The sequence below is a fragment of the Ammospiza caudacuta genome, chromosome 28, assembly GCF_027887145.1.
Source record: "Ammospiza caudacuta isolate bAmmCau1 chromosome 28, bAmmCau1.pri, whole genome shotgun sequence".
Lineage (NCBI taxonomy): Eukaryota > Metazoa > Chordata > Aves > Passeriformes > Passerellidae > Ammospiza > Ammospiza caudacuta.
The window spans coordinates 4,166,699-4,190,757 of NC_080620.1; the positions used below are offsets into that span (position 1 = coordinate 4,166,699).

Below are 24,059 nucleotides of genomic sequence, written 5' to 3' on the forward strand. Positions count from 1 at the left end.
GTCTCTCCCCGAGCTGCTCAGCCGTGCGGGGTTTGGAGAACGCTCCCTCTGGAGACGCGGGAGCCTGCGATGCCGTGCAGCAATTATGCCCGAGTCTGCCTGTAATCTTTAACGATTTATTCCCAGGGCAACACAATAAACTAAACACACAAAATCCAGGCTGCTGGGAATCCTGGGATCTCCCAGCTTGTGTCTCTGGAGGCTCCTCCAGATACTTTCAACCGTGCTGAAATGTGCACACACTTCCTAAAGCACCGGCTCCTGGAGTCATGGGATTGCCGGAGGAGATGGAGCTTCCTCCCAGGAAGGAGCTGGAGCCGTGTGAGGAGGGAAAGGGGCTCTTCAGGGCTGCCAGGATGTGGGGAGATGCTCTGCCCTTGGGCTGCTTTGCCAAAGAAGCACTCCCAGCCATGGCCACAATGTCCCCTTGTCCCTCTGCATGGATCAGGGCTGGGAGCAGACCCTGCTCTCTGCAGAAGAGGCTCTGATGTGTCACCTTGTCCTTCCCCATGGATCAGGGCTGGAGTAGACCATGATCCCTGCAGGAGAGGCTCTGGTGTGTCACCTTGTTCCCACCACGGCCCCTCCTGAGCTGTGGCACGGCCAAACCTGTGGCCCTGGCTGTCCCCTCGCTGCTCCAGGGCCAGCTGGGGATGTGGCCCCCCTAGGGGCGGCTTCGCAGGCCCGGGGCTCCGCAGCTCCCGGGGAGAACAATGGCGCATCCCTGCCCCGGCCCCTCTCCCAGGGACAACAATGGCAGGAGCCGGAGTCGGAGCCGCCTGAGCTCATCTCCCCCCCGAGAGCCTGGAGGGGGCTGGGGCGGGCGGGGGGCCGTGGGCTGTGCGACAAAAGCTCCCTCCCAGCCCGGTCTCTGCCTTGCACGAGTGGCCTCGCTCCCTCCCAGCCATCCGCACACACACCCCAGGGGATGCCGGGCGGGAAGAACACAGCAGCAGAATTTTGGGGGTTCGGAGAGTTCCCCTTTAGCTCCCGCAGCCTCACGGGTCGGGTCTCCCCACTGCGGACTGCCCGCCAGATCCCCACCATCTCCAGCTGCTTTGTGTCTTGGTGTGCCAGGGCATTGTCTGCGAAGGAGAGACCCGGCGAGGCAGCCTGAGGTCACAGCAGCATTTCCCCAGCACCCTCCCTGTGTGCGCGGGGTGGCGCTGGCCCGGGAGGAAGCGGCTTGTGCCCCTTGGCAGCCCGGAACCGGTGCCCACCGGCCCGTTTGTCCCTTGCTTTAAAGCCCTGTGTCCTAACTGTGTGTCCCTGCTGGGAAGCGGGTGGCTGGGCAGAGGGAATCCCTGGGGGAGGAATGGTCCAGCCTTGTTATCAGACATCAGAGAAGTCTCCACGGGCAGCGGCAGCTTGGACACTTGGCTCCCAAGGAGAGCTCAGCCCACGGAGTGACTTTGACCCACGGGGCACGCACAGGGGGAGAAATGTCCGGTCTGTCCCCTCCCCACGGTCCCGCAGAACCGGGACCCCGGCATGGGCTGAGACGCCCCCGGTGCCCGCGCTGATACCGAGATTGGAGCACGGCGAGTCGGGATCCCTGAGCGGGACCCGAAATGAGGGGGTACAGGCTGGGACCCCCGTTCAGAACTGAGACCCTGGGGCCAAGAGCGGGACCCCCCGCGGGAGCAGGTGCGGGTCCGGCCGGGGCAGGGGCCGTGGCCGTTGCCGGGGCCGTTGCCGAGGCCAGACCGGTCCCTGCCCCCGCCAGGCTCCACCCCGGGCGGTGCGGGATAAAACTTCGGGCACCTCCCCGGCAGCTCCGCGTCAGGGCTGCGCTCGGACCGGCTGCAGCGCTCGGGAGGTGACACCGCACCCACCGCCACCTCCCCCCGGGACGTTTCTGGGGTCTCTCTCCCTCTTCCTGCCACCGGAGGCAGCTGAGCTCCCGCCGCGCCGGGATCCGCGGGGCCGTGCTCGGTGAGTAAAGCCGCGCCGGGCCGGTGGGGGTCCGGGTCGGGATGAGGGGGGGATCAGCGGACCGGGACCGCGATCTCTCGGTTGTTTCCCCAGAGCGGGCGGGGTGGCCCCACTTCCCCGGGGCTCCCGAGGGGACGCACGGCAGAGCCCCTCTCCGGTTGTTCGGGAGCTCTGCTCACCCTCAGGGACCCTCCGTGTCCTCGGTCACCTGGAGCTTTGCCTCCCTCGGGGGAGCGGAACCGGGACCGGGATCGGTTCTCCCCGCTCCAGCTGCCGGCGCCCCGGTTCTCCCGCCGCGTCCCGGGGAGCGGCTCCTCGCTACCGAGACCCGGTATTCTGTGGGGGGGGGGCTCCCGGGGCAGGGGCTCTCCATCCCGGTGGGCGAGCAGCGGCTTTGGGGCGCACCCCGGCCGGTGGCTCGGTAAGGGCCAGCCGGTGTGTCGGTAAGGGCTCCCCGGCGCGCCGCCGGTGCGGCCCCCCCGGGCTCCGGAGGCGCGGCGGGACCGGCAGAGGGCGCCCGCGCTTTGCTGACTCATAGCCCGCCCCCCCCCAACCCCCCCGTGGGTGCCGGGACGGGGCCCCGGGGCTGCGGGGTGTCCGTTCCGCTCCCCGGGAGCCGCCAGGCGGGGCTGGGGCCGCTGGGGTGGAGGTTGCAGCTGCAGGATTCGGGGGTCAAGAGCGTGCTGGGGGGGTAGAGGGGGCTTAACCCCTCACCGGGACAGTTCCCGTAGCTGTAACGGCGTCACCGGGAGGGTGACCGGGCGGGTGCGTGCGACCGGGCGGGTGTGACCGGCCGCGGGTGACTGTGCGTGTTCCCCCCTCCCCATCCCCCCCGCCCTTTCCGCCTCTGTGTCCCGGCGTCACTCGGCTCCGGGGGCTCCAGCTCCCGCCCGGCCCCGCGGGCAGTCACCTCCCGCCGCGGCCTCCTCCGGTGCGGGGGCCGCTCACCGCCCCCGCCGCGGCGCTCCGGACCGGCGCCTGCCCGTGTCCCGCGTCCACCCCTCCGTGGCGCCTCGCACGCCAAGCCCATGGGCTCCCCAGCGAGGGGCGGCCCGGTATTACCGGAACCGAGCCGGACCGGACCCGCAAGCCCCCCGCGCCCCTTTGTTGTGCGCCGGGATTATGAATGGCTCCAGGCGCGGCGCGAGGGCGCGCGGGGGGCGGGGCCGGGGCGGGGCCAGCGCGCCCGCGTGGGCGGGAGGAATCCGGCCGGACCGCCCCGCCCACCGGGCCACGTGGGGAAGCTGCGCCCGCCTCCCATTGGCCGCCAGCGCGGATGTCTGGGCGCTCGGCGAGCTCCCATTGGCCCGCGGCCGCCGGAGGAGCCGGAGTGAATGAGGGCGAGGCCCCGCCCCCCGGGACGTTGCTACATTGTAACTTCCCTCCCCCCCCCCGGTGCTCCCACGGCAGCGCGAGCGGCGGCCGGTTCGGCGGGTCCGGCCCCAGAGAAGGGGGAGCGAGGCGGCCTCCCCGCCCCTCGCCGCGGCCTCGGGCCTCACCCCGCCCCCAGACACCCCTCAGCGTGAGCACACAGCGGCGGCGAGCAGAAAGAAAGGAGGCGGCAGGCAGGAGCAGGCAGCGCCGCTTTCCACCACCCCCCCTTCCCACGGCAGCCACCGGAGCGGGGCGAGAACGGGAGATTTTATATATTTTTTAATTTTTTTAATATATATATATATATATTTTATTTTCTCCGCCGGGGCTGTGGAGGGCACGGCCGGTGCAGCCCTGCTTGGGGACCCCCCTCCTATAGCCGCCCGCCGCCTCCTCCCGTCCCCCGCCCGAGGCCTCAGCGCGTAGCCGGAGCTCCCGTAGGTCCCGCCGGGCGTGCGGCGGAGCGGGCCCGGCTCCCTCCTTTGTCCGATCCCCCCGCCGCCCCCCGACACCGACCGCCGCTGCCCCCGCAGGTCGGCGGATGGACCCGCAGCCCGGCGCCAGGAGCTGCAGCCGCGGGGCTCCCGCCTGCGAGGTGGGGCCACCCGAGCCCCCCATGAACCTCTACATCCACACCACCACCGGCACCCGCTATGAGCTCTCGGTGCCCGCCGAGGAGACGGTGGAGGGGCTGAAGCGGCGGCTGTCCCAGCGCCTCAAGGTGCCCAAGGAGCGTCTGGCGCTGCTGCACAAAGAGAGGTACGGCTCGGCGCGGCGCGGCTCGGGAGGCCCGGGGTCCCCAGCCCTCCACAGCGGGGCTGGGCGCGGGGGCGGCCCCCTCGCACCGGGCTCGGCACCGCACAAAGGCTCCCGCCCCCTCCCCCTTCCCGGCCCCATTCCTGTGCGGGGCGGGGGGGGGCGGCAGCCCGGGGGGCCGCGGCGGGGGCGAGCGGGGGCCGGGCCGGAGGGAGGGAAGGAGGGAGGGAGGGGGAGCTCCGGGGCGGAGGGAGGGGGGCTCCGGGCCGGGCCGGGAGCGCGGCCGCCGCCCCCTCGCCCGGCCCTGCCGGGGCTCCTTTGTGGGCGGCGGGGCCCGGCCGTGCCCCGGCCCTTTGTTCTGGGCTCGGCCCCGGCGGCGGCGCGGCCCGGCCCCCCCACCCCGAGCCCCCAGCGCCGGGGGCGGCGGGGGAGCCTTTGTCTGCCGGGGGCCCGGGCCGAGGGGCTGCGCGCCCCCCGCGTGGGGTCGGGCCGGGAGGAACTTGGAGAGTCTTTCCCGGATCAGGGAGGAAGGGGGGGACACATGGGGACACCGCATCCGTCTGCGGGGCTGGGGGAGCAATTTCCCAGCGCTGCCTCCCCCACCTACACCGGTCCCAACTTCTCCCCAAGCGCCCCCCCGGTGGGCAAATTTCCTGTGCTATGGACCCTGTGCTCCCAGCGCCCTCTCTGCCCACAGCTCAGCTCCTCTCTGACCCCTCAGCACCGCCCCGTGCCCAGGGCAGGGGTGCCCCACACCGTGAGCTCCCCCGGGAGCAGTGGGGTGCCAGGGTTCCCTTCTCCCTGTGAAAGCTGGGAATTTATTGAGGTAGGGGCGCTTTGAGGGGCTGTTGGTCCCCCAGACTTGCAGCTGGTGTCCCCCTCTGGTGTCCCCCCCTGGGGGAGCTGCCCGACCTGCACTGACCCTGCTTTTGGCATCTCCTCCCACAGCCGCCTCAGCTCTGGCAAGCTGCAGGACCTGGGGGTCGTGGAAGGCAGCAAGCTGACACTCGTGCCCACCGTGGAGGCCGGCTTGATGGTGAGTGGCCTTTTCCTGCTGCTCCCTCCATCCCTCCCACTCGTCCCTGTCTATTATTAAAGCCCCGGGCAAGGATGAGGATGTGATGTGCTGGCAGCCCCGCGGCTCTGCTGCCCCAGCTCTTGCTGAGGAGGCAGCGCTGGGTTGGGCACGGCAGCAGGTTTAGTATTTCACTCCTTTCTCAGGGCTTGTGTAGAAATAGTGGAAGTGACATGTCATCCCTCCCTCCTGCTGCGGACGCCCCCTCCTTTGCTGCATTTGTAACGTTAATCCCCCCCTCCTCCTTTTCTTTTTTTTTCCAGTCCCAGGCGTCCAGGCCAGAACAGTCGGTGATGCAAGCTCTGGAAAGCTTAACTGAAACTCAGGTGAGGGGCTGGATGCCGGGGCAGGATGGAGACAAAGGCAGAGAGGGTGGGTGGGTGGGTGGGGAGGAAGGACAGACAGCTGCGGCCTCGCTTTGCTTCCCCTCCCAAAAGCTTTGGCGCTGGTTCCTCGCTGAGGTTTCACAGAGTGCTGAGGGTGGTGCCCGGGGCGGGCACCGTCACCCTGGGCAGCAGCGCCGGGCTCGGGGAGGTCCCACGCCGGCAGCCCAAACAAGCCGGGAGGGAGCCGGGGAGGTGAAGTGACTCACTCAAGGTCACGCCGCAGGTTGGTTGGTTGGTTGGTGGTGGCAGAGCCGGGCGGCTCAGGGCCCTGCCCGGGGGTGTGGGGCTGCAGCTCCCCCCAAATGCCCACGTTGGGGGGCAGGGAGCGGGCTGCCATGTGCCCCACAGCTGTGATGGGTGTAAAGGAGGCTGGCTGGGGGGGCTCATGGGGCTGCACAGCCTGGCCCAGCGCCCAGAGATGTCCCTGCTTTCCTTGGAGCCGTCCTTGGGGTGCAGATTGGCCGTGCTGGGGCGTTCTGACCCTCTCCTTGTGCCGGGGCATGCAAGGGGCCGAGTGGGCGGCGTTGGTGGGGCCGTGGCTGAACCGCTGTGGAGTTGTTGGAGGGGGTGGGATGTCCTCGCTGCTGGGGGGTCTCTGCGGTGGGCTGGGAGCGTTCCCAGGGTGGGAGAGCCGTGGGAGAGCCGTGGGTGTGTGCGCAGCTCCTGCCGCCAAGGTGGAATTTACCCCCAGCCGTGCAGGCCCCGCTCCTTTGTTTTCCGTCTCTGTTGCTGCTCTGTGAAACTCTTTCCTTCCTTTTTCTGGCCGCTCTGGTTTTTGAAGGGTTGGGGTTTTTTTGAGCGTTTTTATCGCCTGAATTCTGGGAAGGGGCTGAGCCCCGTGTGGTGCCAGGGCTCAGAGAAGGGACTGGTGGGGCACTGCTGTGCCCCCCGTGTGGGGATGTGCCAAGGGCTAGGCTGCAGTGCCCGCAGTGCCCTTGGCTGCCCGGGGTGACCTTGACTTTTGGGAGCTGCTTTAACCCCTTGTGCGGGCTCTAGGGGTAAGCTTAGACTGGAGCTTTAAGTGGATCCCCAGTGCTGGACGCTGCTGTGGGGGTCCCATGGAGGGGTTGCCCCATCCCAGAGCTGTGGGAGGGGGCTGGTTCTGCCAGCCTGGCCTGGCAGGTCACACATCCTGCCCTCAGGGCTGCAGATATTTCTGCTGGGGCTGCACAGTTCTGCTGTGGGCAGCGAGGTGGGAGCCAGGAGCCTGTGGAGCTCAGTGTACCCCCTTTGCACCGGGCTGTGGCCCCCCCAGAGCAAGCAGAGCGAGGAAGAGGAGGGCGGGTGGGTGGGCTACGCTCTGGCAGCGGCTGCGGGAAGCGGCTCCGCAGCTCCCTGCCCACCGCAGGTTCCTCCGGCTGGTGATTCAGGAAGCCAGGGCTGAGCAGGAGGAACCGCCAGCACCTGGGGGGCGGCGAGGGGGGGGCAGGAAACCACTCCTCCCATTCATGCTTTGCTGGGCTCTGCCTGCGTCACGCAGCCTCCGGAGCACGGGGAGAGCTGAGCCGCTTCCTCTGGGGGCGGTGAGGGGGGGCCGGGGCGCTGCCACCCCCTCCCCAGCCTTTGGGGAAGTGACTGCCGGGCACGGGGGCTTCCTGGAAATGCTCCTGCACTTCCTTCCTCCCTCCCCTCACACGCACGGCTGCCCCCGCTTTCCAGCGATGGCAGGCAGGCGTTGGGTCCCGCTGCCGGCTCTGCCTTCCTTCCCCCGGTCCCTCTGCCCGGGAGTGCTGAGGGGGAGGAAGAACAGAGGATGGGGATGACACATCCTGATCTTCCAGGGCTGGGGGAGCGCGGCCAGGGGGGCTCTGTCCCTCTGCCCCCACCCTTGGCACAGACACAACACAGGTGGCTGGATGGGGGAGGCCCAGCTGTGCCCAGCTGGGGCTTTGGGGGGCAATTCCCGCAGGGGCTTGGGAGGGCAATTTCTGCAAGAGCTTGGGGGGGCAATTCCTGCTCCCCCTCCTCATCCTTGCCCTGGCCTTGCCTTTGCCAATCTGCATCTCTTAGGATGGTTTCCTTGTGCCTGTTTGGGGGTGCTGCCCTCCCCATCGGGGCAGCTCCGGAGTTGGGGGTGCGCGGTGCTGCGGGCCGGGGTGACGCGGGGCCAGGCGTCGGAGCGAGGCGGGAATGCGGCGTTCTCTGACTCATCGGCGTTTCTCAGAAGCAGCTGGGAGACACTTTTGCCCCATCCCCGCAGGGCCCCGAGCCCGGTACCGTGCAGCTGAGCCCCGCAGGGCTTGGCAGAATCACAGGGGACCCCTAAAGGCGGGATTTGGGGGGGCTTGATGGTTCCAGCCCCCTCGGCGAGGCTGTCCTGGCCCCCGCGGCGGAGCCGGCTGGGAGGGACGCGGGGCCCTCCCGGCGTGGGCGGCCGAGCGGGCGGCTGGGTGGGACGTGTTTGCATTGGAGCGGGCTGGTTTCGCCGGGGGGGGGAAGAGAGAGGTTGGCATCGGCGTGGGGGTGGCTGCTCGGAGCCCCAGGGCTGGGGCGCCGCGGGGACCGGGCGGGCTCCGTGCCACGGGCAGGGAGGCCGTGAGACCCCTGTGTGTGAGGATGGATGGATGGATGGATGGATGGATGGATGGGTGGTGGTGCTGCTGCTGGGAAGAGTCAGCAGAGCGGGCCTGGCCGCGTTGGGGTGCTCTGGTTTCTGCTGGCAGAGAAGGGTCAGGCAGGGCAGGGGTGAGTCAGAGGGAGCGGGAGGCGGCCGCGGGGCCGGCTGACGTCAAGGGGCCCCGGGGAGGTGCACGGGGCTCCCCCGGGCACACCTGGGTGCAGAGCTGGGGCTGTGAAAGAGCCCACTCAGGAGCTCAGTGGGAGCAGAACCCAGCTGGGACCCCTTCCCACAGTTTGGTGAATGGGGCTTGGAACCAGCCTGGTGTTGGAATGTACCCCTAGAGTGGCTCAGAGAGCAGCAGCAGGGCTGGGGTGGCCCAGCAGCCTCCATGCACGGGCGAGAGCTGGGATGGGACCAAGCAGTGAGGATGGGGCTGCCAGCCTGGCATTGGGCCATCCAGGCCGCTATGGGAAGGGAAACTGAGGCAGGACGGGGCCAGGTGCTCTCAGTGCACGCAAACGCGTGTGCACACGTGTGCCCCTGTGCACGCCCGCCCGCCGTCCCCTCCCGCCCCCTTGCCCCGTAACCTCCGTGTCCAGAGCTGCAGCGTCTCCTTCCCGCCCACCCCTTCCTCTGCAGCCTCCGCCTGACACGCTCGGGGCTTTGCTGCTGGTATTTTTAAAGCTGCTTTTCCCACGGCTTCTCAGAAGCGGCCTCCGCGCCAGCGGGGCGTGGGGGAGCAGGGCTGGGGCTGGGGGGGCCCTGCTCTGCAGTGCTGGCGGCAGGGGGGGCCCAGCACCCCCACTGGGGACCCCAAAGGTGCCGTGGGGTGTGGGTGGGTGATAGCAGGAGCTGCACGTGACAGGCTGGGAAAGCTGGAGTAGCGAGGGGGGTGTGTGGTGAAAAGGGGGGGTATTGTCCCCATTAACCCGTCCGGGCTGGCAGGGTGAGAGGCGCAGCCCCCCTGCAGCAAACATGAGGGCAAGGGGGGGCTCGTGGCTGTTCCAGCCCCCCCTAGAATGTGGGGCAGTGCTCAGGGGGCTCCCCTGTTCCCTGGCACAGCTGCCGAGTGATTTATGCGCCTGGGGGGAGGCTGAGGGGTGTGAGCTGGGGGGTGGCAGGTGCTGGGCACTGGGGGCCCCCCCACAGCTGCAGCCTGGGGAGGGTCAGGCCCTGGCTCTTGTCTCCAGGCTGCAGCTGCTCCATCACCTGCCAGGGCTGGAGCCTCCGGGCTGGGCACGGCCTGTCCCCCACCCCAGCTGCCTTCGGGGGGGAGGGAGGAGGGCAGGTGGGCTGTGAATCACAATGGTGGGCGCGCAGGGACCGGGCATGTCCTCACCTGCCCCCTCCTCGTCTCCCTGTGCCAGTCCCTCGAGTTGGGGAGGGGGGACACCCCTCCCTTGGCTGAGTGTGCAGCTCTGGGCAGTGCCAGCTGCGGCCCCTGCCCGTCCCTGCCCGCCGGGGAGGGCAGCCAGGCAGGCAGGCACGGCCACTCCGTGGTGGGGAATAAAGGGCAGGAAGGGCAGAAGGAAGAAAAACACCCTCCAGCACCATCAGCTGACGGAGCTGGCACCGGGCTGGGGTCGCGTGGGGACGGCAGCTGGGCTCGTGTGCCAGCCTGGCACGGGTGAGGGCCTGGGAAGGGCTGTCAAAGGGGGTCACCCCTTCTGTGCCCCAGTGACCCATCCCTGTAGCCAAGGGAAACCTGTAGGGGCAACTACATCACCACGGGGGCAACCACCACCCCGCTGCTTGTGCCGCAACTGATGAGGATCCCTTTTCTCTGTCTCTCCCCAGGTCAACGACTTCTTGTCGGGCCGGTCCCCGCTGACCCTGGCCCTGCGTGTGGGTGACCACATGATGTTCGTGCAGCTGCAGCTGGCGGCCCAGCAGAGCACGGGGCAGCTCCAGCACCGACACCTCATCGCCAGCCGGGGCGAGGCGGGCGCCGGCGCCAGCCCCCACTGCCGGACGCTGCACGGTGCCGGCGGCTCCGGCTTCGCCCGCATCCCCGTGGTGCCCTCGTGCCAGCAGAGCCCGGCCCCCAGCCCCACGCCCGCCCCGCCAGCCCCTCCTGTGTACTGTAACGCCCCTCACGCCGCTCCTGTCACCGCCGGCATGTTCCGGTCGCACGGGGCCAGCACGCAGACGGTGAACAGCAGCGTGGTCTCCTCCTGCTCAGAGGTGAGGCTGGGGGATGTCCTGGGAGCTTTGGGAAATGGGGGTGAAGCTGTGGCTTTTCCAGCTCAGCCTGGCCCTTCCTTGGTTTCCTCATGTGTGGAAATGGGTTGTCCCCAGTCTGGCCTCCAGGATGTCCCCAGGTCCCAGGGAGGGGCTCAAGGACAGGGTGTAACCCAAGCTAGCTCTTAACCCTGCCTGTCCTCACACCTTGCCTGTCCCCATGGGTGGACAGGAGCTGCTGCTGTTGCTTCCCTTTCCCCTTTGCACAGCACAGCAGGGTAGGGGGCCTGTTGGGACCCCCAGGCTGGTTCCTTGCATGCCAGGGGTGCCTGTTCCCTATCTGGGCTCTCCTGACCTGGCTTTTTGGAGGGTGGCAGAAGGTCAGGAGGAGCAGGGTTGTGTGCCCCAGCAGACCCCTACCCCGAGGCTGATCCCGTGTTTTTCCCCTCGCAGGTGGACTGTGGCTCCCGCAGCAGCAGCTCCCCGGGCAGCAGCCCGGCTCCCTCAGCCCGATCGCGCAAGCCCGGGGCGGTCATCGAGAGCTTTGTCAACCACGCTCCTGGGGTCTTCTCAGGGACCTTCTCCGGTACGTGCTGCCCCCCTGAACTGCCAGCGGGCTCTGGGGGGATATTGGGGGGCAATGGAGCTGTGGATCTGGGGGTGCTGCTTGTCTCACACTCACTTCTCCCCCGCCTCCAGGCACTTTGCACCCCAACTGCCAGGACAGCAGCGGGCGGCCGCGGCGGGACATCGGCACCATCCTGCAGATCCTCAACGACCTCCTCAGCGCCACGAGACACTACCAGGGCATGCCCCAGTCCCTGACACAGCTCCGCTGCCAGACGCAGTTCTCCTCCTCCTCCTCCTCTTCCTCCTCCTCGCCGCCTGCCTCTCCAGACTTCGCCAGCAAAACTACCTCAGAGCCGCTGCCGGCGGCCGCCGCCCCCACCCTGCACCCCGTCGTCCAGTGCCAAAGCCAGATCCGGATGTGCAAGCCCAGTGGTGAGTCTGGCTGCCCTCGCTTGGGGTGTGAGCTTGGCACCTCTTGGGGGGTCCCTGGTGCATGGCTGGGATGAGCAGAGAGGGATTAGGAACTGGATGATTGACAGGTGTCAGTCAGGAGGGTTGTGTGTTCAGTGGCAATCAGCACCCCTGCGGACTCAGGGAGGTCCCCCCACCCACCCTGCATTGTCATCTCTGCCAAGCCCTGTGGGGACAGCGCGTCCCTGCGTGGGTGGGGGTGTGGAGGAGTGGCAGGTGGCTGTGGTGTCCGTGCTGCCCCAGAGCTCAGGGCCTGTCCCTCTGTGTGGGCAGAGGTTTTGGGGTCACCCAGGCTGTGGCTCCTTCTTTCTAACCCCATCTCCCCACACTGGGGGTGAAGGTGGGCCTGGCCAGAGCGTGGCAGCAGCTCCCCCCAGCATTTTTGGGTGCACACCTGTGAGCCCTGGGGCCGGAAGGTGTCGCAGGCACCCACACCAGACCCCCTGTGATTTGCTTAGAGGAAAGAAGTGAAACCACCAGCGCTGGCTCTGCCCCCTCAGGGTTTGCTGTTCCTTCTTTCCTAGCCAGGGGTGGTCCAGGTCCCCACAGGGGGTGGCTCCAACCCCTGCTGGTGTGACCAGGTCTTCCAGGGCTGCCCTCCACCCATCCAGGGGGATAGAGGGCGTGTTGTGGTGGGAATGCTGCACCCCAAAAAATGGCTGTAGGCCACTGGGGATCTGGTGCTGTAGGACCTGGTGCTGTGGTGGGCACACTATTTTTGGGATATCCAAGGGACTGTGCCATGAAGGGCTCCGTGATCCCCCCAGTATGTGGGTTAGGCCACCCTCACCCCTTTACTTTTGGAGGGCACCTGCTCTAGGGGTGTGTGCTGTTGGGGGCTACCTGCTGGGCTGTGGATCAGGGCGCCCCACCATGACCCATCCTCCTCCATTACAGGGGACACCTGGCTGTTACAGGGACATCCACATGTCCATGCCATGTGGAGCTGGCATGTCCCCCCATGTCAGCCCCCCATGACCCCCTTTCCCCTTTTGGAGGGCACCTGCTCTAGGTGTGTCCATTTACCTGTGCCATTGGGACTTACCTGCTGGGCTGTGCATCAGGGCACCCCACCATGACCCATCCTCCTCCATTCCTGCTACAGTGACGCCCACATGTCCGTGCCACGCGGGGCTATCTGGGGGTTGGCATGTCCCCCCATAGAAGCCCCCCATGGCCCCCTTTCCCCTTTTGAAGGGCTCCTACTCTAGAGGTGTGTGCCATTGGGTGCTACATGCATCAGGGCACCCCACCATGACCCATCCTCCTCCATTCCTGCTACAGTGACGCCCACATGTCCGTGCCACGCGGGGCTATCTGGGGGTTGGCATGTCCCCCCATAGAAGCCCCCCATGGCCCCCTTTCCCCTTTTGAAGGGCTCCTACTCTAGAGGTGTGTGCCATTGGGTGCTACCTGCTGGGCTGTGCATCAGGGCACCCCACCATCCTCCTCCATTCCTGCTACAGTGATGCCCACATGTCCGTGCCACACAGGGCTAGCTGGAGGCTGGCATGTCCCCCCATAGAAGCTCCCCATGGCCCCCTTTCCCCTTCTGAAGGGCTCCTACTCTAGAGGTGTGTGCCATTGGGTGCTACCTGCTGGGCTGTAGATCAGGGCACCCCACCATGACCCATCCTCCTCCATTCCTGCTACAGTGACGCCCACATGTCCATGCCACACAGGGCTAGCTGGAGGCTGGCATGTCCCCCCATGGCACCCCTTGTGACCCCCTTTCCCGTTTTCCCTCGCAGGGGACCGGCTGCGGCAGACGGAGAACCGCGCCACGCGCTGCAAGGTGGAGCGGCTGCAGCTGCTGCTGCAGCAGAAGCGGCTGCGGCGGAAGGCGCGGCGGGACGCGCGGGCTCCGTACCACTGGGTGCCCAACCGCAAGGCCGGCCGCACCAACAGCAACAGCAGCGTCTCCAGCAGCGAGGGCAGCCTGGACCTGGACTTCGAGGACTCGGTCTGGAAGCCGGAGGTCAAGGCCGAGATGAAATCCGAGTTTGTCGTAGCATAGAGGAGAGCCAGGGCCCCGGGGGACTGTGCCGGGGGGTCCCACTGGCTGGCCCCGCTCTGGGGAGGCAGCGCTGGCGTCGCGGGCTGGGGCTCCTCCAGATTTGCTGCGAGCGGACGCGTTGGGCCGACCTGCGTGTTAGGGGGAGCCCCCCATCCGTCCCCCTGCTCGTTTGGGTTTGGGGAGATGGGGACGAGCAGCAGGAGCCGCCCCCTCCTTGCGGCCTCTCCAGCTGGGGTGTATGGAAGCTGCTGCTTTGCTGTGAAAGGGGCACAGCCGGGTGGGCTCCGGCCCCACCTCGTGCCGCCCCAGCCCGGCGCAGGCAGGAGGAGATGAAGTCTCTCTCGGAGGTGCTGGAGCCCCCCCCGATTTGGGGGCCGTTTGTTTTCCTTCCCTTCTATATGTAGCATTGCTCGGCTGTGGGGCTGGGCCCCCCCACAAAAGGGGGGACGTGTGTGCCTGGGCCCCACCGCCGCAGCCTGGGGAGGGGGGACGGGGGTGGGGGGGGCTTTGTTTTTTGGGGGGTGTTCAATTTTGTTTGGGGAGGGGGAAGCCAAGGCGCCTTCCCTCCGCGGCCGAGCCCAACTTCCGAGTCCCTGGACTCCTTCCCACCCTCCGCTTGGGTGGTTGGAATTTTTTTTTTCTTTTTTAACTTAAAAAAAAAAAAAAAAAAAAACCCAACAAAAAAAAAGAAGAAAAAAAAAAAAGAAAAAAACCCCGAATAAATAACCCCAAACTCGGTCCCGGCTGCAGGGCCGGTATTTATAGACATTAATGACCCGACTGAGCCAATACTGACATAGTCTTCATAGGCCGTAGGATCCTTTTTCTCGTCCGACTTGGATTTTTTTCTGTCAGGATCTGTGCAAATAGAGCCCCCACGTGATGTGTTTTTTGTCTGTAAAAGTCTTTTTTTTTTTTTTTTTTTTTTGTGTGTGTGTTTTGGGGAAAGGGGGGCGGGGGGGGGGAAGAGCAAGGCTGTTTCGGTCTTTAATATTTTATTTTTTATTTTTGAAATAAATTTGGGCAGTCTGGATGCAATCGTGTCTGGTGTCGGTGTGGGGGTGACAGGAGCTGCTTGGGTCACCCCAGCAGTGTCAGAGGGTGCCATATCTATGCACATAGCTGCTCAGCACCCACATTTGTACCTGCAGGAGGAAGGAGGGCAGTGATGCCCCATCCTCCCTGTCAGAACAGTTCTGGGGGTTCTTTGAGGTGTTTTCAGCACTCTCTGGGTGCCAGCCCCCAACCCGTCGGTGCTTTCAGACTCGGTGCTCCCAGTCTCATCCCACTGGCCACTGCCTGGAGGAGCTGGGCCGGTTGCACCAGCTGGGCTGGCCATGAGTGCCAGCTCCCTGCCAGCTCCCTCCCTCCCTCCTGCGTCACACCCGGGTGGCTGCGGGCCGGGGCGGGGGGTTGGTGGCCATAAATGTGGCCGTGCCTCAGTTTCCCCACCTGCCCTTGCCCCGGGGAAGGTGATGGGGTGGGGTGGCTCTGGGGATGTGTGTCAGCACCATGTCACCCATGCAACCCTGTTCCTGCAGCCCCCAGGAAGCTGGAGGCTGGGGGGGTGTCAGATGCTGTGGGAGGACACTGTGGGCTGGGACACCCCCAGAGCTGTGCTGTGACACCAACACGGTGACACTGTCACCTCCAGGCACACCTGGGGTGGGGTGAATCCTGACTGGGCACAGAGCTGTTCTGTGGGGAGGGGTCAGGAGTGGCTGCCCACGTCCCCAGGGCTGGGGACAGAGAACAACCCAGAGCTCCAGGGACCCTCAGCACCTCACAGACAGGCTGGGAAGCGAGTGGCTCATCCCATGGGGGGCCCAGTGTGAGCTGGGCAGGGGGGCTTGTCCAGACCCTGAACTCCAGGAGCAGCGAGTGCTGGAGGAAGCCGGGAGGGAGCGGAAGCCGCTCAGGTTCCTGCGGTGGCTTTGTGCCGCACCGGGCACCCTGCGCCCCGGCCTTGACGTCATTTCGGGTAGAGCAGACCTCGGGCTCCCCCCCCTGCAGCCCCTGCACCCCCCCACACCCCCGGCCCGGCCAAATTTGGCAACGGGAAGAGGCTCCGACCGCGGCAGGAGCAGCAGCACGGCCCTTGTAAGGCAATGGCTGCCGGGAGGGTACGCGGGGGACACGCACACGCGTGTGCACACGGGGACAATGCCAGCAGCCACGCACGGGGGGTGGGACACGCAAACAATCCCGCCCTGGGGAGCCCCGCAGTCCATCCCAACAGCTGCTGCCTCCCATGGGCTCAGCTCAGGGTTTGGGGGGTCACGGGGGTGCTGCAGGGACAGGCCTGGCCCCGCAGCCACGGCGTGGCTCGATGGCACAGGACGGAGCAGGTACCCGCAGGAGGTGTCTGTGGCACAGAGAGACGAGGCAGGGCACAGGGCGCTGCCTTGTGCCACACCACAGGGTGACATCACCACACCACAGGGTGACATCACCACGCCCAGGGCCCCCAGATGCTGCTGATAACAGGGGGGTCACTGCCCAGCCCAGGTGACACCCCCTGCACCCCATCCTGGCTCCTCTCCCCATGCCCCCAGCCCTGCACTGCTGCCAGGCCGTGCTCATCCCAGTGCTCCCAGTACGGAGCAACCCACAGCACCAGCATCGTGCCCGCTGTGGGGGCAGCGCGGGTGTCACCTGCCAGGTGCGTCCTTCACCCACAGCCAGTGGGTGGGGACAGCCGGACCGGGTGCCCCTCTTGTCCCTGCGCCCAGCCCTTGCCGCAGAGGGCGTGCCAGGAAACACCCACAGCTCCCAGCGCTCCCGGCACACCCGTGGGCTCCGTGCACGCCCACGGTGCCGGCCCTGCCGCGGCCCCGCCGTGCCGGGCACACCCCGGCACAGGCAGGCACGCCAAGCCTTGCACGCCCAGCCCTTACACACCCCAGACACTGCACCCCCGGCCTGCAAACACGCGTGTGAACCCCACGGCCGTGGGACCCCCGTGACCGTCGCCAGCCCCTCACAGTGGGGGGAACATCGCGCACCCCCAGCCCCCCGGAATCTCTGCGGCTGCACCCGGCGCTGGCTGCGGGCGAGAGACGGGGCTGGCGCGGCGGTGCCAGACGCCGGGTGGGCGACGCTGCTGCTGCTGCCGCGTGTCCCTGGCACGGCTTGGGAACACGGCGTCTGCCGCAGCGGGGTCCCGCGTGGGGGCGAGCCCGATCCCCCGCGTGGGGCTGCAGACGGTGCCCCCATCACCCGGCTGTGAGGCACCCACCGAGGATGGGGCACCCATGGGTGCCCTCTGCATATCCCTGAGGGTGCAGAAGGTTCCTGAAGGGCTGAGCCCCCACGCCAGTTCGCGGTGCTGCTGTGGGGCCGGCAGTGCTGGTGTGGGGTGCAGAAGAGGCCGCGGGGAGGGCCCGGGAGCTGCCGGCGCAGGGATGGATCCTGGAATTAAAAACATTCCAGGAACTGACTTTGAACCAGATAAAATAACAAGCGCCGTGAGGAATGTCTCACCCCGCCCACCAGCCGCGGCCCCACGGCGCTCCCCACAGCCTCCCACTGCCCCACACGTGTCCGCGGGCTCTTGCACACGCGTGTGCACGCACGGCTGCGTGGGGCAGGGGATCCCGGCGTGTCCAAGCTACTGGGGGTTCTGGGGATCTCCGGGGGGTGCTGAACACCCCCGGCTGCTGCGAGGGGCTGCAGCACACCTGGCTGGGCTGTGGGGATGCACACATGGCCGGTGTGCAGTGCACACGCGTGGAACACAGCGGGACACGCGTGTCTGTTGTGTGCACAGCAGCCCCTCGTGGGGCAGAGGGTCCCTCGGTGTCCTCGCCGCCCCCGGGGCCTCCCCGGCTCCCCCAGGCTGGCCGGCAGCCGCGGCCCGAGGAGCCCGGCGTGCATGGGCGGTGACATCACGGGGGCGGCGGGCCCGGGGGCGCGGAGCCAGCCCAGCCCCGCCGGGCCCGAGGTCGCAGCGGGGCCGGAGCAGCAGCAGGAGCCGCGCTGGGAACCGGGAATGGTTCCCAGCCTGGCTGCCTGCCCTCGACAGCGACAAAAACCCCAAATCTCCCTTTTGGAGAACACCCCAAAAGCATCTCTCAGCTGAGGTGTTTTGGGAGGGGGCACCGGCTTAGCTCCCCCTTTTGCCCCCATTCACATCCACTGTTTAAATGGCCCTGGTGACACCGGGATGGGGACACATATTTGAGGGGTCACTCCTGTGTCACCCAGACGCCACAGCCTGTGCCGTGGGGGTCCCGTCCCCACACCGTGGCCCCGGGCAAACACGGGGCTGGTGGGGACACGGGGCAGAGGGCATCGCCGGTGCGTCACCGTGTTTACGAGGACCTCGAGGAGCTCTCGTGACGTCCGTGCTGGTCCTGCCAGCCCAGGCCCTGCCAGGTGGCTCAGTGCCACCACCGCCACGCTACCCTCCGGCCACCGCTCCGATTTTCGGGGCTGGCACGGCGCCACCTGTCCCTTGAGCCCCGGTGGCGCTGGGGGCACGGAGCGGGGTGTCCCCCCCCCCCATTCACAATGTCACAATGTCACGGTGCGAGCGGCAGATGGGGCGGGCGCGGGGCTATTTATAGCAGCGGGACCCACAGGTAGCGACGGTGCGTCAGAGCGGTGACGCAGCCCCGGCGACGCTCGGCCGAACGCCCCCGCAACCGGCTCCGGGCCCCCCCCGAACCCCCGAGGAACGGGGGAGGTCCCCACGTGCGCTGGGCACAGCTGGAGGATGCGGCGAGGGAGGGTGAGAGGGGCGTGTGGCTGCACCGCCCCCGAATCTGTATGTGCGTGTGCATGTGTGTGCACATCTGTGTGCACACGGTCGCTGAGAGTGCGTCTGTGTGTGTCCCAAGCTGTGTCACTGCGTGTTCCCACGCATGTCACCGCGTGTGCCCAGGTGCACGCAGCGCCGCGTTGATCTGCACGCTCAGCTCGCTGCGTGTGCCACACGCGCGTGGTTCTGCTCCTCCGTGCACACGCGCTGCGTGTGTGGCCGTGGCGTGTCCCTGCGTGTGCGCGTGGCCGCGGTGGCCGGGGCTGACTCAGCCCCCAGGCAGCCCAGGAATGCCCCCTCCCCACCCTCTCCCCGCCCCTGGCCTGTGCTGGGAACGGACTGTCCTGGGGGACGGTGACACCCAGGGCTGACCCAGACCCTGCTGGGAAGATGAGGCGGTGCCCCCCCGCCCCGCTCCCCCCATCCTGCCCCCCCCTCCGCCTCCATCCTGCCCCCCCTCCCATCCTGCCTTCTGGGAACCGCTTACAGGGGGGGAGGTGAGGGGTCAGGGCAGGCTGGGCAGGGCTGGGGCCCTGCGGCTGGCAGGGAGGGGGCCCGGAGGAGCCGAGGCTTCCCCAGGGACCCTTCCCCGCTCTGCCATGGGTACTCCAGAGCCCGGAAGGACATCCCAGAGCTGGGATCCCCTTGGTAGTGCCGGCAGCAGCCCCCACCATGATCAGCCCTGGGGGTGGCTAGGACAGGGGTGCACGAAGAGGGGTCCAGCTTTTGAGCCCCTCGGCCACCGGGGCATCAAGGTCTGGGGCTGTCCTGGCTGGGGGCACAGCCGGGTCCTGCTCCGTTCCCCTCCGCTCGGGAAATCCGTGCCGGGTGTTTCCCCCAGCCCGCCGGACCCCTGCCCGCCGCGCCGGCAAAGCCCGGCCCGGATCCGCAGGCAAAGAGCGGGACAGCACTCGTGGGTACCCCGCGAGTTCCGGCCCCGGTTCCCGACACAGCTCCGCTCGCAGCTCGGAGGGGCTCGGAGCGGCCGGGGCCTCTGGGGGATCGGCGGTCCCGGCCGGGAGGCGGAGCCCGTGCCCAGGCTCCGCTCCGTGCTCCGCGATCCGTGCCGGGCTTTCCGCGCTCCGGGCCCCGCTCGTTCATTCATAGATCGCGCGCGCGCTCCCGGCCCATTCATCCCGGCGCGCGGGGAGTTCCGTTACCGTGGCAACCGCGCCCCTCCCGCTCCCACGGCACAGCCGGAGCGCTGGAGGGGCCGGGGGCGCACAGGGGTCCGCATGCCCCTCTATGTGTATTGGGGGGGATCCTGGCGACAGGAGCCCGGGGGGCTGCGCCTGGGGGTCCCCCCGTTCGTACGGCTGCAGTGGGGGGCGTTCAGCCCCGCCGAGGCTCGGGCAGCGGCTGCCACGTCGGCGGGGGCGGCCCCCCTTCGCTCCCCCGGGCTGGGGCAGCAGCCCGGCCTCGGCGGTTTCCATCGTGGGCCGGGCTTGGCGCAGCATAACCTTGACGATCCCTCCCCCCACCCCCCAATTCCCACTCCACCCCCCCGTCTCTGTGGTTGTGGCAATGAGCTCCGGCTCTGCAGAGTGCAATTTCCCCACCCCCCCAAAGTGATGGGGACCCCCCCAGAAGGGCGGGGTACAGCGGGTGTGAGAGCTGTGGGTGCGAGCTGCCAGGTGGCAAAGTGCGGGTGTCCCAGCACTGCGTGTGAGGGTGGCTGCAGGTCACACGTGTGCACCCACGGCTGCGTGTGTGTGTGTGGGGTTGTGCAGACCCTGCTGCCCTCCTTCCGTGCACCCCAAGTTCAATTGTGGGGAGGACAAATGCGGTGCTGCGGGCACCTATTGCACAGGGCTCTGCGTGGGTGGCTGCAGAAAGCTCTGGCATGCATGCAGCAGGGGCACAGCAGGGATCTGCAGCTGGACAAAGTTTCCCAACATCCTCTTCTTCCTCTCCAGGTTCCAGAGTGAGGAGTCGCAGCCTCAGGTGCAAGAGAAAGTGCTGCTGCAACCCCACAGGTGAGCCCCAGCCCCCGGCCCGATGTACAAACGCGCCAGGGCTGTGCTGCAGGTCAGCGTGGGGCTGAGCGTGGATCCTCGCACCGCTCCACTCGTGTATGCTTTGCACAGACGTGTTCTTGTGCATGCGGAGGACGCGGGCGTTCCAGACCCCGGCTGCGTGCACACGTGTCGGTGCTCGTGCCCTCGGGCACGTCTCCGTGTGTGTTCACACCGATCCCACGGACGGGGCGGGCGTGCAGGGCCCCCCAACACGCGGGGGTTGCCCTCACATGCAGCCGTGTGCGCGTCGCGGGCTCCGCACGCCGGAGCCGAGCCTGGCGCTGCCGGGATGAGTCACGGGCTCGCAGAGGAAGCCGTGACTCAGTGCTGGATTCCTGCCGCTCCCCACCCCCCGGCCGCTCCGGCCAGCGCGGCCACGTGGAGCCCGCGGCACCCGCGGCCGGCCCGGTGATGCTGCTGGGGCCGTGCTGGGTGCTCGCGTCCCTCGTCTGGGCTGTAGGGACGGAGGGTCCCTGCAAGCGGTGCCCTCGGGATGCCCCAGGCTCGGGGTGGCACCGTGCCCGCCCCAGCTGGGTGTGGGGTTCCGGACCGGGCACGTTTCCCGGGTGTCTGGGCGGATCCGGCTGTGCAGCGGTGCCAGGCAATGCCCTGAGCTCCAGCCCGGGGCTGCTCTCTGCCCGGGGAGCCAGGGCTGCTCCACCTGCCCTGGGCTTGCCGTGGGTCTGGGCTGTGGCTGCAGCTCCACCTGCCCCTGGCACTCAGCCACAGCTGGCACCGGCTCCACAGCTGCTCTGGCTGGCAGCCCAGCACTGGGCAAGGGTCTGGGGTGCCACAGTGTCATGCAGGCAGGACTGTGGACCTGAGCAGGGACGGGTGATGAGCGGAGGGAGGTGATCAGTGGTGCCATGTGATGCCCAGAGTGCTGTGCCAGGAGCCAGGGGTCAGTGGCACCGTACAGTGCCCAGGGTGCCATGCAGTACCCAGGGCTCAGTGCCATGGCACGGGCAGGGCAGCCTCTGTGAGTCACAGCAAGGTGCAGCAGCTGCCCCCTCCCCGCCTGCCCGTTCCCAGGCCCTGCTCAGCAGATTCACTTTTGCAGTGACTGCTGCAGCCACCCCAGCTCTGCCGAGCTCTCCCTGACCCACTGTGCCCACGCTGCCTGTGGCCTTCTGCCCCCACATGCCCACCTGTGACCTGGCACGGTGTTCCTGCCTTGGCCAAACCCCCTTAACCTCGGTCCTCACCAGCTCCCACCCCAGGAGCTGCTGAGCTCTGCCTTCCTGAGCGAATCTCGTGGTTCCTGAGGGGCTGCAGCCCCCTCGGTGGGTGACAGTGAGGGGGTCATGGCCAGCAGTGAGTCAGCACAGGCAGGTGTGGACAGGGACTGGGATGGGGACGCCTTGACTTGGGGACACCGCGATTGGGGGGGTGAGTCATGTGCTAAACAAACAAACAGGCGAGTCCCTGTGAAGCTGGGCTGTGCTGGCAGCTTCCTCCGTGTCCCAGCACCAGGGAGCTGCTGGTGCACCCCCGTCACCGATCTCCCACAGTGGTCACAGCATTGGGAGCAGTCTGGGAGCTGCTGCTGTGTGCGGTGTCACACACAGGTGCACAGGGCAGCCCTGCCCTGCAGCCAGCAGGGCAGGACAGACCTGAGGGGCCTGAGTGCAAGGCAGGGCTGATGGGCACTGCTGATCCAGGGGATCTCCAAACACCTGCCTTTGAGACAGCCACAGTGCCCAGGGCCAGGCGGGCACCTGGGAATTTCCAAGCTCACCTGGGCTGGGGCAGGTGTAAAACTCAACCGTAGGAAACTGCCCAGCTCATGGCATGGCCGGCCTGCCCGGGCATCCTGCAGCTTGGGCACATGCCCACTGGGCTGAGAGTGAGCTCTGGGCTGGCAGCTGAGTGCCCAGCTCTGGCTTGTCCTGGTGCTGCAGCCCTGACCTGGAGGTGCCATGGCTGAGCCAGTTCTGTCTGTTCTCAGGTGAAAAGTGCTTCCCCCAGGCCCTGCTGCTGCCAGCGTGTGGCTGTGAGTGATGCTGTGCCCCAGCACGGGGTCCATCATGTCCCCAGTCCACCACCAGCACTGTGTGATTTGGGACCTTGTGCACTCAGAACGTCGGGAATGTTTTGTGTTGAGGCTGGTCAGTCGCTCACTGGATTTTTTTCCACCCTTTCTGCTGTGGGTTTGGCCAGGTGCCCGGGGCAGGCGCAGGGGGTGGGTGTGAGCAGGCATGTGATGAGCCGGGTGTGACGGGGCTGCCGAGAGCTGGGAAAGTGCTGAGCTGGTGTGAACCTGCTGCTGCCGTCCCTTCCCCATCTCCTCCTCTCCAGCCCTTCCTGGAACAGCTGCAGGGAAGGTCCCTGCTGTGTGTGTGGTGTGGGCAGCTGTGCCCATCCCCATCTGGGTGCCTCATGCGGGAGGAAGAGCCCGTGAGGCTGAAGGCTGCAGGGCTGGGGGTCAGTGCAGGTGCTCTGGGTGCTCCTGCCTCGCTCTGGGGGGACAGGGTGAGGTGCCCACACTGCTCTGAGGGTCCCTGAGCTGCTTCCTCTTCCCCGTGGTGGCTGTGTGGGGCTGGTGAGAGCGTGTCCTGCCTGGAGCCACACGCTGAGTCAGGGACAGAACAGGAATAGAGCCGGGTGCCTGAGTCACAGACAACGTGTGAAACCAGCAGCACTTCCCCAGGAAGGGGGAACCCCGCAGCTCTGACAGCCCCTGCTACACGCTGGCCACTTCCCTGGGATCAGGGTTGTCCCCTCCTGGGAGGTCAGCCCTAGACTCGTTTGGAGCTGAGAGCAGCTGGCTCTGTTCCTCACAGCCACAAGGATGGGACATCAGGCAGGGAATGACTGCCTCACCTCAGGACCCCTCCATGCACCCACATGGGGCACAGAGCTCACTGCCAGCCCCCAGGGCTTTGCCAAGGGCTGGGAAAACCTTGGGGAAGAGCCAGAGTTCTCAGCCACCCTCCTTTGCAGTTCCCCTTGCACACGTGCGTGCACAGCGCGCCCCCACACGTGTGCGTGCAAGTGTGACAGCCCGTCCTGCACCCCCCCCAGCCATCCATCTGTCCGTCTGTCCGTCTGTGTCCCCCGCCAGCTCCCACAGAACATCCTTCCCTCCCTCATTCCCTCCCTCCCACCTCCCCCGGAGCGTTTCCGCAGCGTCTCCATTGATAAATCTGGAGCGTTGCCACGGTGATGCTGCAATGGGTGCGGGGCTGCCCAGGGGCCCAGGGTGAGGATGAGGAGGGCTGGCTGGGTCCACGTGTGACATTGCACACGTGTGGGTTCCCAGCTGTGTTGTTGCACACGTGTGGGATTTCCCAGCTGTGTGTGCAAGGTCCTGGTGCTGATCGTGAGTCTGGGTGTGCACACATGAAATAGCTGAACCCCAGTATGTGCAGGGCTGTGGGGGCTCAGGGACCCCACTCTGGGGGTGCCCAGGGGCCCAGGCCCACAGCAGGGTGAAGGTGAGGGTGAGGATGAGGAGGGCTGGCTGGATCCACGTGTGACATTGCACATGTGTGACTTCCCAGCCGTGTGGTTGCACACGTGTGGGATTTCCCAGCTGTGTGTGCACACATGCAAGAACTGATGTGTGCTTTGCATGTGCAGGGCTGTGGGGGCTCAGAGACCCCACTCTGGGGCCCTTGGCACTGTCTGGTTCTCCCTGCAGCAGTGCCAGGAGGGAAACTGAGGCACTGGCAGCGTGGGGTTCACCCTGTCACAGTCACTTGGGCTGCTTGGGGACAGGGGGACCTCACAGTGCCACCACCTCTGACCCTTCCTGCGCAGTGCTGGGTCTGGCCAGCGTTGTCACACCCTGCTTGTGGTCTCACACACGGGCAGGTGACCCCACACCCACCCAGAGCAGGGATGGGGGTGCAGGTCCCTGTGTGAACACGTGTGTTCTGTGCATGTGTGTCCACACGTGTGCACAGCCCCATGTAGGGGGCCCAGCACACGGGCAGTGGGACCCTCTGGGGG

At 67.2% G+C, this 24,059-nt stretch overlaps 1 protein-coding gene across 2 annotated transcripts; it reads left to right on the top strand.

Annotated features, from left to right (window-relative positions):
* Positions 1 to 1,791: 1,791 nt before the first annotated feature.
* Positions 1,792 to 13,679, top strand: MIDN (midnolin). 2 transcript variants are annotated; one of them, XM_058821149.1, is made up of 8 exons: positions 1,792 to 1,935; positions 3,843 to 4,068; positions 5,014 to 5,101; positions 5,404 to 5,466; positions 9,884 to 10,270; positions 10,721 to 10,853; positions 10,967 to 11,269; positions 13,060 to 13,679. In XM_058821149.1, exons 2-8 carry the CDS (start codon positions 3,851 to 3,853, stop codon positions 13,323 to 13,325), a joined length of 1,458 nt encoding a protein of 485 aa, XP_058677132.1. In that variant the 5' UTR covers positions 1,792 to 1,935; positions 3,843 to 3,850; the 3' UTR covers positions 13,326 to 13,679. The 2 variants fall into 2 exon arrangements, with proteins under 2 accessions (XP_058677132.1, XP_058677131.1); XM_058821148.1 differs by lacking the exon at positions 1,792 to 1,935 and having other exon boundaries at positions 3,485 to 4,068.
* The last annotated feature ends 10,380 nt before the right edge of the window (positions 13,680 to 24,059 follow it).